The 18,937-nt window shown below is 35.8% G+C and overlaps 2 protein-coding genes across 2 annotated transcripts; one reads left to right on the forward strand and one right to left on the reverse strand.

Annotated features, from left to right (window-relative positions):
• Positions 1-45: 45 nt before the first annotated feature.
• On the reverse strand, positions 46-17,567 carry LOC109601842 (uncharacterized). The gene is made up of 2 exons (XM_049961079.1): positions 17,296-17,567; positions 46-772 (listed from the first exon to the last, which is right to left on the reverse strand). Exons 1-2 carry the CDS (start codon positions 17,307-17,309, stop codon positions 199-201), a joined length of 588 nt encoding a protein of 195 aa, XP_049817036.1. The 5' UTR covers positions 17,310-17,567; the 3' UTR covers positions 46-198.
• LOC109601843 (sodium/potassium-transporting ATPase subunit alpha-like) lies at positions 2,828-7,266 on the forward strand. The gene is made up of 7 exons (XM_049961078.1): positions 2,828-3,004; positions 3,066-4,320; positions 4,373-4,844; positions 4,895-5,185; positions 5,237-5,482; positions 5,537-5,752; positions 6,181-7,266. The coding sequence occupies exons 1-7, from the start codon at positions 2,841-2,843 to the stop codon at positions 6,594-6,596; spliced, it is 3,060 nt and encodes a 1,019-aa protein (XP_049817035.1). The 5' UTR covers positions 2,828-2,840; the 3' UTR covers positions 6,597-7,266.
• Positions 17,568-18,937: the final 1,370 nt, after the last annotated feature.

Consider the following 18,937-nt stretch of genomic DNA (forward strand, 5'->3'; position numbering starts at 1 on the left):
TTCAACAGGTTGTTATATTGATTGTTGACAGTAAAACAAACAGAGTCCTTACATCACTAGCTTTATTATAAAAAAACAATTACAGATAATCTTAAATACAATAATATAAAATAATATTAAAAGCTTAATAAAGGTCAGTCGGAAATCAATGAGAACTGTATTACGGTATTGCACAAGTCTCTAAAAGTAAACTGCAAACTAAGGCAGCAGTCTGTGATAATGCGCCTTTTTGCTCTTCTCGATCACGTAAAAGGAGTGCGGTTTTCCGTTTCCGGAAAAGTACTTCATGACGTTCGATTTTTTAGGCTTGGCCGGAATATAATACGATGGTTTCTGTGGCTTCCTTTCCCTGTCGCCCTTATCCAGCACTTCATTCCAATTCTCCAGGGTGTTGGGGTTGCTGAATCTTCTCTTGTGCTTGTTGGCCATTTTCTTCATCACGGGCAAGTTCCAGTGGTAAACCTTGTCGGGTCGTCCGTTACTCTTGAACCCTACAGGTATACTTTTGCTTTGGGCGTCGATGGAGTTAACGTTGGGCAAAGCGTGGGTGTAGTAATGTGGATTCGGTGGGAGCTTGATGATGAACATGTGCGAATCGTCAGATCGGCTATGATGTCTGGATTCCACGGCCAAACGTTTCCGGTGATGACTATTGGGTCCCCGTATCTTTTGTAGGCCGAGTTTGGTGAGGAGGGCATGGTTTTTTGTGGTGGTTTTGCCTTCGGTCGTCGTCAAAACCGCGCACACTATCAAGCACGTTAACGCCAAGTATCTGCAACAAAAGGCACTTGTTTATGGGATGTAATAAAATGTTGTAATGAATGAAATTTAATTTCGCCGACGGTCAGTAAACACGAGGAAGTTGTGGTTCTCAGGAATGCATATGAAGGTATAATGGTGATTTGGGCTCGGCGGATGGAAATTAACTCGGAATATTTGTTTTTACGAGACCGTAAACTGGGTAAGTCGACTGTCTAATTATTATAAATGACCCTATTCATATATCCACTAATAACTAGCATTACAGATCATCAAATACAGTTACAAGTTTGTTGTTTACTAAATGGAATATGCAAATTCTCCTTCGTGTAGTTGCTACACCGTTAACCAATTTAGAAATAATCTTGTCCCCGTTAATATCGAAAATTCTGGCGGCGAAACGGGTTTCGATTTTGGTCGGAACACGTTCAAAATAATTGTCTGATTAATCTCAATTAGAAATTTATATAATGGAGGAAACGTCAGAATGAGCAGGACATTTCCGGGTAATTGGAGAATGTTACAGCGACAATTACCGGGAATATTGCGTTCCCGCAAAAGTCCCATCGACAATTAGATGTCGATATGTTATGGGTGGAACTGGGATGAACAGTTATCTGCACAAACCTGTTCAAGTCGTCTTCGAGTTAAGCTCTCCACACACTAAAATTGAAACGAGCATCTCATCTCACATTTATTGCCTTTATATTATTAAGAAATTTATCAGGAAGTTTATTATGTTGAGTGAAAAATTTTAAATGGTTACATTAAAGCAAGCAAGTTCAAAGCACAAGGCGATAAAATATTTGTTTGTACTAGCCATAAAAACTTTATCGACTGTTAAACACTACTTATGTTCTGTTAAGACTGTTTAATATTAAGACATTAATTCTACGTTGGTTCCCGATGGGTAATAAATCCGTGTTGACAGTTTTTTATATCTGCCAACAGCTGACTTATAAAACTAAAGAAGGATAGTTATTAATTATAGCTCAAAGGTATAAAATCAACGTCAAGATTAATTACGTTAAAAAATCGAATATCGCTTTCTCACACGATTCAATTCGCATAGGAGCGTCTGAATAAATAACCGGCGTTTAAGTCATAGGAAGTGGCCTGAAAATATACTCATTCAGAAAACAGCTCCATCACAAAACCGACAATTATGGCAGCTCGTAAATTGGGACTTTCCAACGATTCTTTCGCTTTCTGAGCGGCAGTTATTCAAATCGGATCGTTTATCTTAATTAACACAAACACTTTCAGTCACACAGCAAGAAATGTTATAGTTTTATCTAAGAACGTCGTAGTGAGTGATAAGGGACGTAATGCCATTAGAAGCAGTGTTCCTGTTTGGGAGTCTGCGAAGGAAATGACGTATATAGGAGATAACGTTCCGTCTAGATGTGTTCGCTTCGTTTTTTTATATCGTCCAGCGCCAAATCGGGAAGCGCAGCCCGCCAAATAAGCCTTGGACACAAATTGAATCGCCGCATCGCCGGACATCAAGGAAAACTTAAAGGAAATCACACACTTATGTTACTTTTAAAATACAAGCTCGTTTCCAAAGTCGAATTTTTTGTTCACATAAAATTCCATGCACTCATTAAATCTTTCATAATGGTAAGTAAGTACGCCGAACTTATTTAAATAAAATAATAGTACCATAAATTAGATAATTGTGGAAGCAGTTAATTAAAGATTAAATCATTTCGAGAATTTCCCATCGGTTCATGACAGCAACAGACGTAATCCCCCAATAAAAATCTCTCATGTCCATAAAAAGCGGGTAATTGGCATTCTAAATATGTCAATTAACTGGGTAACGTATGATACTAGATTTTTTCCGGTGCCGGATCTTCATCAGAACTAATTAATCCATTGGCTGTTATTCTGCTCTGATACGCGTCTCGAGTGGCATAAATTTCAAGATTGCCATCTACGTTTTTCGTACCTTAAAAGGATTCGCCACGTTTAATCACGGCGTCCGTGTTAATTCATTTTGACGACTTTTTATTTTTCGTTAGTTACGGTATATATATAACCTGACATTTGTGACGCAAAAAAATACCATTAGAAAAATGTCGAAAATGATGAGTTCTACATCCGTGAGGTCCAGAACCTCCCAAGGTGCGGTCTATATGAAACCAGTAAAAAAAGTGCGCACTAAAAAAGAAATCGAAGAGTTCAAGAAAGAGATAACCTTCGATGACCACATGATACCACTTGAAGTGATTGTTCAAAGGTACACCACCTTTTTTCGTTTTCGTAACGTTTCAACGCTATCTAAAACCTCTTCCATGCAGATATGCCACCGATCTTGAGTCGGGTCTTCGCAAGGCGGCGGCACAAGAATTGTTCTTCATAAACGGTCCGAATTGTCTCATAGACTCTGCCACCAGGTCCAAGTGGTTGATTTTTATTGAGCACTTATTCGGTGGTTTCAACTTGCTGCTTTGGGTTGGCGGTATAATGAGTTTCGCCGGCTACACCATCTCGTACGTTTCAGAGGGCGAGGCCGAAATAGAACATATTTACCTTGGTCTCATCCTTATATTCGTCGCCTTGTTCACCGGAATTTTCGGCTACTGGCAAGAGTCCACCAACATCAACATCATGAACAGTTTTAACAAGATGATACCCAAATACGCGACAGTTATCAGGAGCGGTGAGCGAATGATAATTCCTAGCGAAGAAGTAGTGGTTGGAGATCTGATCGAAATCAAATTCGGCGACATGGTTCCAGCTGATTTACGAATAATTGACTCGCAAGGTCTGAAAATCGACAACAGTCCGATAACTGGGGAGTCCCTTCCAGTTAACAGAGGTCCAGAGTGCACTCACAATAATCCTTTAGAAACCATGAACCTTGTCTTTTACACGACGATGGTTGTAGAAGGTACAGGCATAGGAATCTGTATAAGAACTGGCGAAAAAACCGCTATTGGAAGAATTGCAGGTTTGACTTCGGCTTTAGAAAAGGAAGCTTCTTTAATCTCTAGAGAGATACGCAGATTTGTCATAATAATCTCGACCTTCGCCTTTATAATTGCCATAATATTCTTTATTCTCTCTTTAGTAATAGGCTACGATTTCTTTAAGAGTTTCGCCTTCTTCATCGCCATACTGGTCGCCAACGTTCCTGAAGGTCTACCCGTGACCCTAACAGCTTGTTTGACTTTAACAGCCAAAGCGATGGCCAAAAAGAACTGCCTAGTAAAAAAATTGGAGTGTATAGAGACCCTGGGAGCTTGCAATGTGATTTGCTCGGACAAAACCGGCACGCTAACCCAAAATAAAATGTCGGTAGGTCATATGTATTACGATTCGCAAGAGATTAACATTTTGGACGGCTTCATGAACGTGGACAGAAATAGTAGCGCATGCAAGGCGCTTTGCCGGGTCGGTGTGTTGTGCAGTCGGGCTACTTTTCTCACTACCGACATGCACCTACCCGTCGACGACAGGAAGACTTTCGGAGATGCCAGCGAGTCCGCCATACTGAAAGCCATGGAGAAACTTTGGGGTGATGTCGAATCTCGCCGAGACGATCACCCAAAAGTATTTCTGTTTCTGTTCTGTTTATTTACTGTTTTGATAAGATATTTTACAGGTATGCGAGATTCCATTTAATTCCACCAACAAGTACCAAGTTTCGATTCACAAACTAGCAGGCTCTCAACGATTTGTCTTGGTGATGAAAGGGGCGTCTGAACAAGTGCTAGAAAGATGCACAACTATGCTGAACAAGGAGGAAGACATAGAATTGGACCCTTTTATTAGGAGCACCATAAAAAAGGCTTTAATGCGTCTAAGCCACGTGGGAGAAAGAGTCTTGGCCTTCGCCGATTTAGAGCTGCCCGACACTTTCGACGAAGAATACAAATGGAAGACGGATCAACCCAATTTTCCATTGGAAGGTTTGAGATTCGTCGGATTGATTTCTCTAATCGATCCACCCAGAGTCAACGTACCGGAGGCTGTGGAGAGGTGCAGAAGGGCTGGGATAAAGGTGGTGATGGTAACGGGTGACCATCCCATAACTGCTGCGGCGATCGCAAAGAAAGTCGGCATAATTTCTCCTAGTAACTTTACACTTCCCATTCATTACTTAAAGTCATTTCGAAATTTGCAGCCAACACAACACTTTATGACATTGCAATGGGTAGGAACATGTCGCTGTCAATGATAAAGATGGATCAGATGGCCGAGTGTGATGCTGCTGTTATTACTGGGGCCGAATTAAGAGAAATGGAACAAAATGAACTTGAGTACTATTTAAGGGAGTATCCTGAAATTGTTTTTGCTAGAACCAGTCCGCAACAGAAGTTGAAGATTGTTGAGGCTTTGCAAAAGCTTGGGAACACTGTTGCTGTTACGGGAGACGGTGTCAATGATTCACCCGCTTTGAAAAGGGCTAATATTGGTACAATTCTCATATTTGTAAATTTAGACTTTTTATATTTATTGTTTTAAGGTGTTGCGATGGGAATAACCGGTTCAGATGTGTCCAAAGAAGCGGCTGATATGATTTTGCTCGACGACAATTTCGCTTCTATTGTGACGGGAATTGAGGAAGGAAGACTGGTGTTTGATAATCTAAAGAAAAGCGTTGCCTTTGTTTTGACATCTAATATACCGGAAATAGTACCTTTTGTGCTTTTGGTGACTTTAAATATCCCGGAACCATTGAGTATCATGGCAATTCTTGTTATAGATGTGGGTTGGTATTTGTCGATCGTGTTCTTTTATTGCATGATTGAAATATGTTTTTAAGGTACGGATTTGTTTCCTGCCATCAGTTTGGCATACGAAAAGGCAGAGGCGGATATAATGAACAAACCGCCAAGAAATCCCAAAAAGGACAACTTGATCAATTGGAAATTGATCTACATTGCGTACTTCCAAATCGGTTTGATACAAGTCTGCGCCAGTATGTTGGTCTACTTCGTCATCATGGCTAATTACGGATTCTTCTTACGCGATCTGCTAGGTAAAGTATCGATTTTACAGCCGGACAGGCTGTTTTTTCTTTAATCACACACTGATGTGTTAATTACACGGTGTCGGTGAATTAATTTCATTACCTTGCAAAATATTTAGATAAGTCATGCGGGTATACGCATGTAATCGAGACGGCGTATTTATCGGGACGTGTAATTATCGGCTGGTGGCAATATATTGGAGGAGACGAGTCGAACGGACGGCAAAACAGGCAGCAAAAGACTGAGCAATAAAATTTAATGGTTATTAATTATTAAGTGGTCGTCGAAGAATTGTTATTAGTTTGTGTTGTTTGTCCGTTATTAGAAAATGGATGGTTTATCTCCCTTTGTTTATGTTTTCTTTTTCTTGTTCAAGAATCTTAATTCTTTCTTTCTTTGTTTATAGATTTATCAAGCTAACTAGGTTTCGTTGTAGGTATACGCAAACGTTGGGAATCGAAACACATCAACGACCTGAAGGACCATTACGGTCACGAGTGGACGTACGAGGCCAGACACACGTTGTCCAAGAGATGCGTTACCGGATACTTCCTCGCGTTGGTCATGACCCAAATCACCGATTTGTTGGTGTGCAAAACCAGACGTTTATCCTACTTCCAGCACAAATTCAATTTGATATTGTTCATGGCGATCGTCTTTGAAATTTCGGTGGCGATCATAGTAGTTTACGTGCCGTATTTGAATTCGGCTTTGGAATTCGAGCCCATTAAGCCCGAAGTACTTTTGCCTGCCGTGCCTTTTGCCATTTTCATCTTCGTTAACGACGAAATCCGGAAATATTTCATCAGGAAGGATCCCGAAGGATTCATGTACAGGGAAACGTACTATTGATTGTCTGTCCGCTGTTAAATTCCATCATATTAATATTACCGTTACTGGTACTAATTAAGGAAAAAATACTCATGCGCTTTTAATTAATTTTGGCGTAATTGCGCATGTTATTCAGTGAAGGAAAGAAAACAGTCATTATCATAATTGCCGGCGTTATTGTGTGGATTTAATTATACGGCCATCTCGTAGGAACTGTTAAAGATCTGGGATTGTAGGCAAGACATTAATTAGAGCCGATGATGAGCCTGTCTGTCTATGACAAAATATCACTTTATACGCGGTGCATTGTTTCGAAAAGCGCATAAATGAAATTGGACGTTTCCTGTATCCAGGCAAAAGTTTTCGTAGTGCCTGCACGTGACAACCGTTTGGATTTGATATACAGTCGGAAGTGATTTAGATGTCTCGGCATTTTTCCTCGCCATCGACCGATTTTTTAAGCGACACGTACTGCTGCTAAATCGAAACCGGATAATAACCAGGTGATTTGGAGGTTCCGGCTGGAATGCGTTGACCTGTTCTTGGTAAAAAATCCGGTAATTTGTCAAGGAATTTATTAATGATCTTTTCGGTTGGTGCAGCTGCACGAAAATCACCGAATTAAATATTACGATTTCCTTAATTTAATTTTTTCTAATTGCCTAAATGTAATTAATTATTTTTTGTTGAATGTGGCAGACAATAAAACGTTTTTATTCGACTCACTGGGTTTTATTGAAAACAATGAAACTGAAAATTACTGAAAAGTTTTCCTCATTATCTTATGTTTATTTGCAACTTTATACACTCGATCAGCATAAAAGCGACATTAATTTTGTTTTATTGCACAATAGTAAATGGATGTTTGCCATTTGTCTCCAACACAAAAAAATATTAATTAAACAACAGTTAGAGCTTCAGCATGATTCCCGTCACCAAAACAAGACATTATCTTAAACCAACGTCCAGCATAACTGTTCAATTAACGATAGCCACACACAACTATAAATCACGGATGAGAATTCGATGTACCGCTATGTTCTGAGAGGAGTGTCTAGCCGATATTTGTGGAAATCATAATCCGATGCAGATTATTGCATCGGTCAACGAATCAGGTCAAATTGCAGGCCATTTATTAGTCAGTGCCAGACATGCAAGGGTTAAATTCTTTCGGGTTTTATGATAATGGCGGCATTTTAAAACGTTATCGCCCCCAAATAATGCATCAAACGCACCCTGATTCAAACCTATGGTTAATAGTGAAAGGCATTTCGAGTATTTAGCATTGATTCCACCAGTCGGGAACTTCGAGATTATCGTGCGAAAAGGTATGTGCATGCTTTGCGGCGATTACCGTGCGGCCAACAAGAACAAAAGGTGGAATTAAAATATAATACAGAGGTGGAATTCCACGTTTAAAATAAAAGACGATATCGTAAATAAGGAGTCGAAACAGGATGGCAATAAACCTAAACTATATTTATTTGCCGCGATAAATTGCCGGTGCGTTCCAGAGAGAGAGAGGAAAAAAAAACGACCCGTTCACGTGTTTCATGTTTTTGATTTAGTGTGGGCCGGTGAAATTGCACGTGGGTGACCGGTAAGTTCCGTTTCGGAGGGAACGGATCATCAGTCAAAATTAACCGAGAGGACATAAATCCTCATTGGGGACTGCCGAGGCGTCTTTTTTTTTATTTTCGATCACCAACTGGCTATTATCATTAACTTTATTTATTTAATGTTGCTAAACGTGCAAGCCGTTATTTAAAACTTCCTCGTTTTCCACAATTTCTAGCATATTAATTTCGTAGAATGTGCCCATAATTAACGTCTCTCATATTAATTAGCCGTAAAGATTTACGAGGCGAGATAACAATTTTAAACATACCCGACACAAAACTAATTGGCGTCCCGTTTGTGATATTTTTGCACCGGAGCAATCGATCGGACCCGGCTAATCGTTGTTGCAATTCGGTGTTTGTTTTAGATATCCATCTTGAAACAAGAACTTAATTGGATTTGGCGGTACAATTACACGGGGCAGGGTGGCGTGAATTTAATCATCGATTTCGGTTTTCGGACTGGTGCAACGACACGTAATTGTCTAAAAATTAGTTCCCAGAATCGTGCAATTTCTAATAACAATGTGGATCATGTGACTGCCGGTCGTGTTTTATGAAATTGGCCGAAAAATACACCAGTCTGGTTTGACATGAGAAACTACAAAACATAATTACTTATTGTACCACAACGACATAATAAAATGTATTCATTCGAATTGTCAAACGGACAAGAAGGAAACATTGTCTGTAGGAAACTTCTCTTATGATCGGACTAATAGATTATCCGTGATGGCATCCAATACCTGAGCCCGTTTTAAATGCAAATCGTTACACAACAACCAATCAATTCGCATTATGATCGCAATAAATATAAATTAAACGAGCGAGAAACCAAACAGCTCGAAGGTGAACACATCACGTGTCGAACGCGATATTTTTCACTAGAAAATAATTTATAACTTTGTACTTCTATTTTATAGTGCCTTTGACACTTGTACGGATAATAGCTTTTGCAATCAGTGCTTCGATCTTTCCGTAATTAGCCAGGAGTTTTCTTAGAAAAGCTCGGAGGTTTTTTACATATTTTGATTGCCGTATAGCAATAAAATAAAGCTGGAACTGTACGCTTTTGGTGTGTGTAAACTGTTTGAACATGAACCAAGTAAGTCCAAGGTAATTTCAGTTCAAAGACACAAGCTATGATATACTATACTATAGTATAGTACTGTGTGAGACTCTTAGATACTTGTACGAACAGCGAGAGTTCTTTAACAGAAACATCGGGAGCCAGACCGAAGAAAAAAAAAACCGGTGGCCGAAATAAATTGGCAGATCACCGACCATTAGTCGAATAACCGCACAATTAATTTCAAATCAAACAAAAGTGTGTGTTCTAATCTACCGAACGCGACCGCAAATTGAATCGGATTTTTTATATGTATCCTTTTTAACCGCATTAATTGAATTTTTTGTTGTATTAATTTCCGACTGTTTTTTTTTTCTCTTTTCTTGTAGTGTCTGCATATCTTTCGTTGGCCGAGCACGTTTCCTCGAACAGTCCATTGTTGGCGATGCAATCTGCGCATCGAATAAATGTTTATTTAATGTTTACTTTTCACCTGACGGCCTCGGGGTGTAATAAACTTAAACGCAAATCGAGTATGTCCATTAGCATTCGTCGAGAATGAACGATTCGTATCCCATCCTCGTCTCCGGACCCACCCCACTCGTAAAACTGTTTTACGATTCCATTTCGATATCGTATTTATTAATGTGCACGTGTATTGTTGAAAAGTGGACAATGTACGATGTTGAGGTGGAAACATTTCCTGGTCGTGTAATGTAATTGTGTTCCGTGTCCGTCTGATAAAATTTTATCAATTTTTGGGGGCTCGGAACGCGTAACACAAAATATCAATTAGCCGGCATTTAATTATCCCGGTCTATTGTGCGCGAGTCCAGCTCCCAATCGATAGACTGCATGAAATAAATTACAAAGGACTACACGGCCAACAAATTGAAATTTAAATATGTTAACCGCAACTCCAATTAACATCGGAAACCAAAAACAAAAATCGGACAGAAGTGCTCCGGAAAAAATGGCATTGTTCCCCGAATATGGTTAATTTATTGTACGGCCAGCCTGTTTTGGATATAATTGTTACAAAATGCAAACTACCACAACAGCATAACTGTAACCGACGTTCTAGTTGCAGAACAGATGTGGCACAGTTCAAACGCAGCCAATTTTAATAACAAACCAAAAAATCCAAGACAATTACATACAGTCAAATTTGGGTAACTTGGACCATGACTTGCCACGAAAAAAAACTGACTTATCAAGACTTCAAACTACAAAGTAATTATCAATGGGTTGCCAAATAGTGAGAGTCTACTAATCGAATAATTTTGAAGGAAACCTGGAACATCTTTTTAAGTTTTTAAGACAGTTTCTAGAGATCCTAACACGAGTGATTTTGTGTGAAGTGAAAAATCAATTAAATCGTCCATTAAAAGTGCATTTTAGACATTTAAATATTTATCTTGGATCTGGATCTTTTGCCATATTTCTTAAACTACTCTGGTCAAACAATTACAATTTAAGACATTTGACTATTTATCTTTAAAACTATATAATTTCACCAAATGATTGAAAATTTTAATTTGGTTAAACAGAATATTATATAGTTATACCATTTCTACATCAGCCGTCAAAAGACTAACATATGATCATTTATCTTGATAACAATTATCATACAGTTGTTTAATATAATCTTGTCGTATCTCTATCATATATTATTTTTATTTTATTTAATATTCTAGATTTTATACCCTTTCTACATCAGACATTAGAGAAACTAACACAACCACTTTATAGAAGTGACAAATTTGGTGATGTTACCAATTAAAAGTGAATTTCACTATTTATCTTGAGAATATATAAGATAATTTTTTTATAATAATATTCTTTTTTTTATTATAATATTCTTACAGTGTCTCCTAAAGTGTTGGTAACATGGTAATCATTAAAAAAGATAAAACTGTATTATTTCAATTTTTGATAAACAGAAGACACTAAACTTTATCAAAGAGTTTTTTATATATATCATACATTACATTTTAGTTTTTATATATACTATACTCTTTACTCTTTATCAACCGTCACGGGGACTAATATAACCACTCTATAAAATTAACTAATTTTTTGCTGTTATTAATTAAAAATTAATTTAAGAGATGTTTTTTTTTATTTTGCAATATTTTTATTATAATCTTTTTGACATAGCGCTTAAAATAATGTGATAAAAAAGTTTTTTGTTTATGTTATGTTTATATTACATAGTATTCTAGATTTTACACCCTTTCTACATCAGCTGTTAGGGGAACTAATACGGTCACTTAGTAGAAGTGATAAATTTAGTGATATTACCGAACAAGAGTAAATTTAAGACACTTAACTATTTGTATTAAGAATATTTGTTGTAGTTTTATTATAATATTCTTGCCGTATCTCCTAAAATAAAGTGTTGATCTCATGTCAATAATTGAAAAAATAAAATTATAATTTCAATTTGAAAAACGTGGATAAACTTCATCAGTCATTAGAAAGAGTAAAATGATTACTTTATAAAATTAACAATTTTTTATTACACCAATTAAAAATGTATTTAAGACATTTAACTAATTATTTTGATAATATTTGCTATATTTTTTATTATAATGTTCTTGTCGTATCCCTTAAAATAATATGATGATAACAATTTAACAATCGAAAAAAGATAAAATTTTATAATATCAATTTAATTAAACAGAACACTATAAAGTTCATTAAAAGAAAAGGATTTTAAATCTATATAACTATTTTATACAGTATTCCAGATTTTGTAACCTTTCTAAAACAGTCGTCAGAAAGACTACCACTCTATAAATTAACATATTTTTTGATATGTATATTGATGTACATTTTTGATACAGTTGATTACTGATTTTGATAACATTTCCAATATTTTTTATTATTTTCTTCTTGTCTTAATTAAAGTCAATAAATTTCATCAAATGTAAGAAATTTTTGTCTATAAACAGTCATCATAATTCAACGATTAACAACGTAATTAGGAATTTTCTGCAAAAATTCAATAATCGAATTTAGTGCCAAATACATTGTTTTAATTAGCAAGGTATCGGAGTTATAAAGTAAAAATCATGTATAATTCTCTTGAACCGACCAATTTCATTCGAGTTAGCGACGTTCGTCTATATTAAATAATTTAATCAAAGATTTCACAACGACCTAAAAAAATGTCAGAGTGTGTCAGAACCACTCTTGCTCGAAATTCCGAGGCGGAAGAGTCCGAGCGGCGTGTTAAATTAACTGTGGACGGAACGAAAAACGACAGTGCTCGCGTTAGCGTCCCTAATTCGTCCCCTGAACTTTTTTAATTGCGGTCCAGACGTCCGATACCTCCTGTAACCGATGTAAATTCGGTTAAAGACCGTCGGAAATTTGCTGTTCGTGACTTTCTCTTGGGCCGCATTAAAAATTAATCGGACCAGTTTTCCGCCCCCTAAAAAGGAGAAGTCAACGTATCGATTCAAAACTCAATAATGCCTTATAAATGATTTACTCGTTCGCTTTTTTTTATTTCAACATACACCAGACTGTTTCCTGGGGGCAGAAGTGTACAATAAACGTCAAACAAGACGGTTCTTCCCAATAAAGTTTTCCGAATCGCATCGACAGACCGTGTTTTATCTTGGACCGCAAATTATTTCCGTGAGGTCTTATTAAATTCTGGCTGGCCATTGTGCTTTCCACGAACCGCTTTTTTTTCATTCCGTTTAATTGCGAGACATTTATTATTATTATCAGAAAACTACGTTCGCAGATAAAACCGCACAGTTCTCGCGAGACCTGAAACGTCACGGGTATTTTAGAGCGTGTGTCAAGCAGTCAAGTTCGCAAGAGTAGGTATTTCCGACCGCGAAACTGGCGAGCATGTCCGCCTTGGGCCCTTAACATTACCATAAGGTCACTCCAGGTCGATGCGGCTTACGCCAAAGACACATGCACAAAACATCACGGAAACCGTGTGACTCCGCCACCATCAACCATACATTCACAACCATGTTCATAAATAATAAATATTCTTCATCAATAACGTATTAGTTAGTTACTTAGTACACAGAATGTTCCAAATTAATTTATTTCGTCTATAGATAAAACTTGACTTACGAGTCCGGAACTCAATTTGATATCTCTGACCATTCCTGAAATATCTACCAAAAACGACATTTGTCTAAAAAGCACATGAGGAAAGCCTGCTACAGGCACTTCTTTGATGGTGTAAGATCTCAAAAAATATATCTCCTTAATAATTGAATTTGCCTTTGAAGAATCTAAAAAATATCGTGTATAATTTATGATATATTACGAAAATTCGAAATTTTGAGCTAAGATATATCTAATAGTTTTTTTTTTTGGAATTCTGATAATTTATTTCACTGACTTTACTTTTAAGTCGCAAAAACATGTGACATATTTACTTATTTTTAGACTAATTATCAATTGTATCATCACGTTTCTCAAATATAATATCTGGTTAAGATATTAAAGAACTTTTTTGAAATCTACCAAATGTCAGTTTTCGTATGTATTCCAAAAACGATCAAACACTTAAATCAGTTTGTCTCCTGCTGATCTGGGAATACGGCTCCATCAACTAATTTGATACACCCTGTACTTGTATTACAATATTCTTGTTATCATTGCTTATTTATATATCGTTTTACAGACTGCCATAATTCTATTAGATAACACTGGTCTACAAATAAAAAAAATGGCAGTAAAAAAGAAGCTATTTTCTAAGTAATTTGTGTGCGTAAAATTTACAAAAATTTACATCTAGAATTGTGCTATCGAATCTAGATCTTTTTATGCCGCATGGTGGGCACAAGGATCAGAGTAGATCCTAGAAAACAAAACATTTCAAATAAACCATTAGTTGATCCAAATAACGTCTACTTCCACCACTACATATAAAACCAAGTCTTTTCAAAAACTTAGTCAAGGCTTTAAATAAAGAAGGTGCTGTTTGTTAACAGTTTTTCTTATAATTTCGTATGCTAAAATTAAAGAAGACATATTTGTTGGGCCCCAGATTAGGAAGTTATTGAATGTTGATTATTTTTCACAATATTTATTGAAGAAAGAATCTGCAGCCTGGCAATCTTTCAAGATCATCGTAGATGGTTCCTTGAAAACAAAAAAAGTGATAACTACAGACAAATTGTTTCTGAAATTATTGTGAATTAGGTGCATGGATGTCACTCAAAATGTATTGGATATGGACTTTTTCACACAACCTGGGTGCGAAGAGCGACAAGCAAGGAGAACCACCTCATCAAGATTTCAACGGAAATTGAAAAAAATTATCAAGAATTTTGGGACAAAAGTATGCTGGGAGATTATTGCTGGACTCTAAATTCGTAAAACTGACACAGATAAACATAAACAATATTCAAACACGATTTTTTCTTAAAAACATACGAAAACAATGATATTTTATATTTCGCAAACCTGACCTGAGAAAAAACAGTAACAGATTCGAATTTAGTGCACCAAATTATCTTACCAAAATTATTTGATTGCTGTAGTCCAAAACCTTGTCTAAAAAATTATGGTTTTAAGTTTGTTCACGATTGGGCTTTGCCAGATTTTAATAAATAAGTGTTATATTTAATTTTATATTAGAAATTAATGAAGGCAAAATGAGGAAGCTTCGTCAATTACATTTCATTGTACCGATATGTTAATAAATAATTATATAAACGATGAAAATTTGTATAAAATATTATCGGTAGATAATAGGTAAAATAATAAATTATATACTATATATTAATTTTATTTAGTTAGTAATATCTTCAATATCAAATTATTTGTACAGTTAAGTAATATTAAATGTAAATTCGCCTGTGCGATTTTGTTTCGTACCAAGTTCCCATAGTATACAAAACCATTTTTAATATAATTACAGGCCTCAAGTGATTTTCGGCGATCCAACGAATATTTATTGCGACGCTGATCTGCCATTATGCAATTTAAAAGATAAATACCAAAATTATCTAGTCGAATTTACGACTATTAACTATTAACATAATAATGCAAAGTACTTTGTCCCTACTTTTCGTACAGTCGGTCAAGATTAATTTGAAGCAATTAAAATTCTCGCACCTGTTACATATTCAAGAAGTCAATCAAGTCTTTAATTCACACTCATAATCTCTTCAGAGAACAATTAACCGTATTCACGAACGTAATTAAAATAATATACGTGTATGTGGCAGAGCCGAATGCAAAAAATTAAGCCGGCAAAAGGGGACGAAAGTAGGGATGTGGGGGATCAAATATTACATCGTTAGGGGAAACACAATTATTGGTGTCTAATAGAACGTTTCCTTTCCTATTGTCCATCGGTTTATCGATTCGGTCCCGCTTCGTGTTTGTACAGATAACAAGGGAAATCGAAAGAAAATATGTCGAAGACGAAAATCGATCGGTCGCGAATGGAACGAAACGAAAGATCTGAAGGTGCCGCGAGCTGTAATAAAATTAATCTTTGAGATCAGTTGCGAATAAATCAGCATCTCGATGTGGTGATGCTAATCTCGATATTAATTTATTACCGTCGAATTACACGTTTAAAAACGATCTTAATAACGGTGCCCAGGGCTACAAATAAAAACAGTTAATCATTGTGTAGTAATTCGTATGAAAATGGACGACTTACACTTTTAAAGGGTTTTAACACCTCTCAGTAATTGAAAATAATTGAAAATTATATGTATGTCATTCAGCCAAAATCGGCATTGTAATACGATAATATAAGGAAAAATCACAGTTGTGCTAACTCTAAATGCCTCCATTTAACATTTATTCAAGTTTCGAAGAACAATTCCTCACAAAGGTTGACAAAGAGTTGTTTGTAGGTAGAAAATGAGTATTTGTCAAAGTAAAATTGTCGATATGATTCCCCCATGGGAGGAGAGCTCAAAAGGTTGCAGAAATGTTAAGAATGCACGTTGGGGGGTCTCGTGCACTTGATTTAATATCAACATGTCTGGAAACTTCATACATCAAAAACATCCACCGTAAAATATGCTCCTTTAGCTAAAAACAAACCCCGGAAGTTTTCCTCTGTGAAAACCCAAACAAAAACTGTGTTGAACTGTGAAAAAATTTCACAAATGTTTAGTAATCTACATCACATTTTTTACGAACTGTTAAGTTTAATGAATATAGCTTTGAAACCCATCAATTTTGAACTAATGTTCTGCGAAAATTAACCATATCGTTATGGCTTTTGACCTCTGAAAAGTTCAAATCCGACAACACATAACAATTAAAAGCCGAAAAAATGCTTATTGTCTCGCCACCGCCACACAAAAGAACCCGAAGTAATTAAAAAAAATACGCCCATTGTTTCGGTAAATGGGTCCCAGGAATTTTGATTGACAGGACCATCTTGAAACAACGATAAACATCTTATGAATATGCACAACTTTTATCTCCTGAAAAGACAATGTGGCATTTTAATGATGATGCTGGTGCATGACATTATTAGTAGTAAATTGTTAAAAATTTATTCGATCGATTTGAATATTTAATAGGGAAATTGACCGTGACAATTTAAAAAAAGAAACTTCTTTTTACAAAAGGCACGCAAGAAAAATAAGGTTTGTAAATTGTAGGAGGTTTTCAATTTTGTCGGAACGATTGTGCAGTTGTGTGGTCCAACATTTAAATAAACTCCGTGCAATGCGTAGGTTTTTTAATTGATGCGCGGGAATGCTGCGTTACGAATTAGATGTAAAATCATAAATTAAAACTGGCATGGCGTGTGTGAGTTTGTGAAATAGATTCTTTGATTGTGAATCTGAAATTACGAGCTTTATGGGCAAAATTCCAGATTTAATGCGCCAGTTTTCACTTTGATTTCAAATTATTTTAATAATTATGTTATATTTTCTAAATTATTTACTACATACAATAATATTTTGGTGTGATATATTTTACCTTAAAAATAATCAAATTAAAAACATGTGCGGTAAACAAATCATCATACATGAATTAATGGAAAACTTAATAAAAACTGTCATACCTTAAAGTTTTCATTGTCGCACCAAAACCGCACTGGTTTATGCACAAAAATCCATGAACACCTTAAAAATCCTGAACGTAAGCACAAAAACTACTGACCAAAATACAATCAAATAAAGTTTTCCCGCTCGCGTAAATCGTAAAGCTTGGAAAGTTCGAGGCACGTGTTGTCGGCACGGACGCCAAGTGCAGAATGTGCAGACCGAAGTCGCGTCTGCCCCACGAACCGAACGTCTAGAAACGGAGAAGAATCCGATGGACAGCATCCATGGGTTTCGGATCAAGACAGTGTGCCGGATCGGTTCATATTGCCCGAACGATTTTCAATATCACAAATTTAATGTGTCACCCCACATAAAGCAAAAATATCAATAAGATTTAAAGGTGTTAATATTTTTTTAATTGTTCACTATTTTTTAATTGTGACAAATATTATTAATTATTGCTAGAGACAAATTGTTTATGCTCCAAATTGAAATTATAATTAAATCTTTCATATTTATTAAGATTGTTTGTAGACAATTAGCGCCAACAAATCAGTTTTTGCCAAAGATGAAAGACAACAATAGAGAATAGGTTGTTTGTTTTTAATTCCCCGATATTTTTCCCGTTTGTTCCCCAGAAAATCACGTCCCCCCAAATAAATAGTCATCGAGGGCGACTTGCGAATCATTTGTGCTTTCCCACATACTTTATTCAGCTTCAATACGTCCGGATTATACTTGGGGGAACCAGGATAAATTAAACAATCATTATTGTCCACTACAGTTAATTATCAAAACGAAAATTAATTGTAATACATAAAAATAATTACATAATAAATAAAACATAATTTTTTAGTCGAAACTTTTTAATATTAGCTAAATTAATACTATCCAAACATTCCAGCTAGCCCAGATAAGGCGTTAAAGGAGCCTTTGGCACCGAACAAACTGCCCGCATCTTTCAGTGGATGGAAAAGAAAAACAAAGGACGGATAAACAATCTCCAAAATTGTGTAGAACACTCTTAAAAGAATGTGAAGATATCTGTTTGGTAACATACCGTCTGCAATCACCATAACATCTTCTATAGACTTAACATAATCACCACGAGCCGTGTCACTGGCAATTTTCGACATCGATTTCATTTGGTCGAACATGTTTCCTTAAAAAAAATTTTGCAACATCGAATTTTTAATAACTTAAATAACGACTTACTTGTTTGTATTGCTAAAGATCTGGACTCACTCCCATTAAACCACAAGGAAATTAAAAGAAAAATTGAGATAAAAGAAATAAAAGTTGACATTTTAATTATGGTAGAGGATTATTTCCAAAAAAAGAAAACTTCAAACTTAACTTGGTGCTTTTACAATTGATGGTTAAATACTACGATAAACTGCGGCAAGTAATTAATGTTTATCAGTACAAAAAGATAGTTTAGCTGTAATTGATGGCGGAATACCATTTAAAGTAGCTATTACGTTTTTAGTGTTTCTATAATTTGCACGACTGGAATATTTTTTTCTTGCTTTGTGTAATTTTTAATTGTAACATTAACAACAAAATTACATAGTCATAACGTAAATCATTTATAAGTAATAAAATAAAACTTGATAGACATGAGTGAACAGTAAAACATCTCCAATCAATTTTAGTGCT

Source organism: Aethina tumida, chromosome 1, assembly GCF_024364675.1.
Source record: "Aethina tumida isolate Nest 87 chromosome 1, icAetTumi1.1, whole genome shotgun sequence".
Lineage (NCBI taxonomy): Eukaryota > Metazoa > Arthropoda > Insecta > Coleoptera > Nitidulidae > Aethina > Aethina tumida.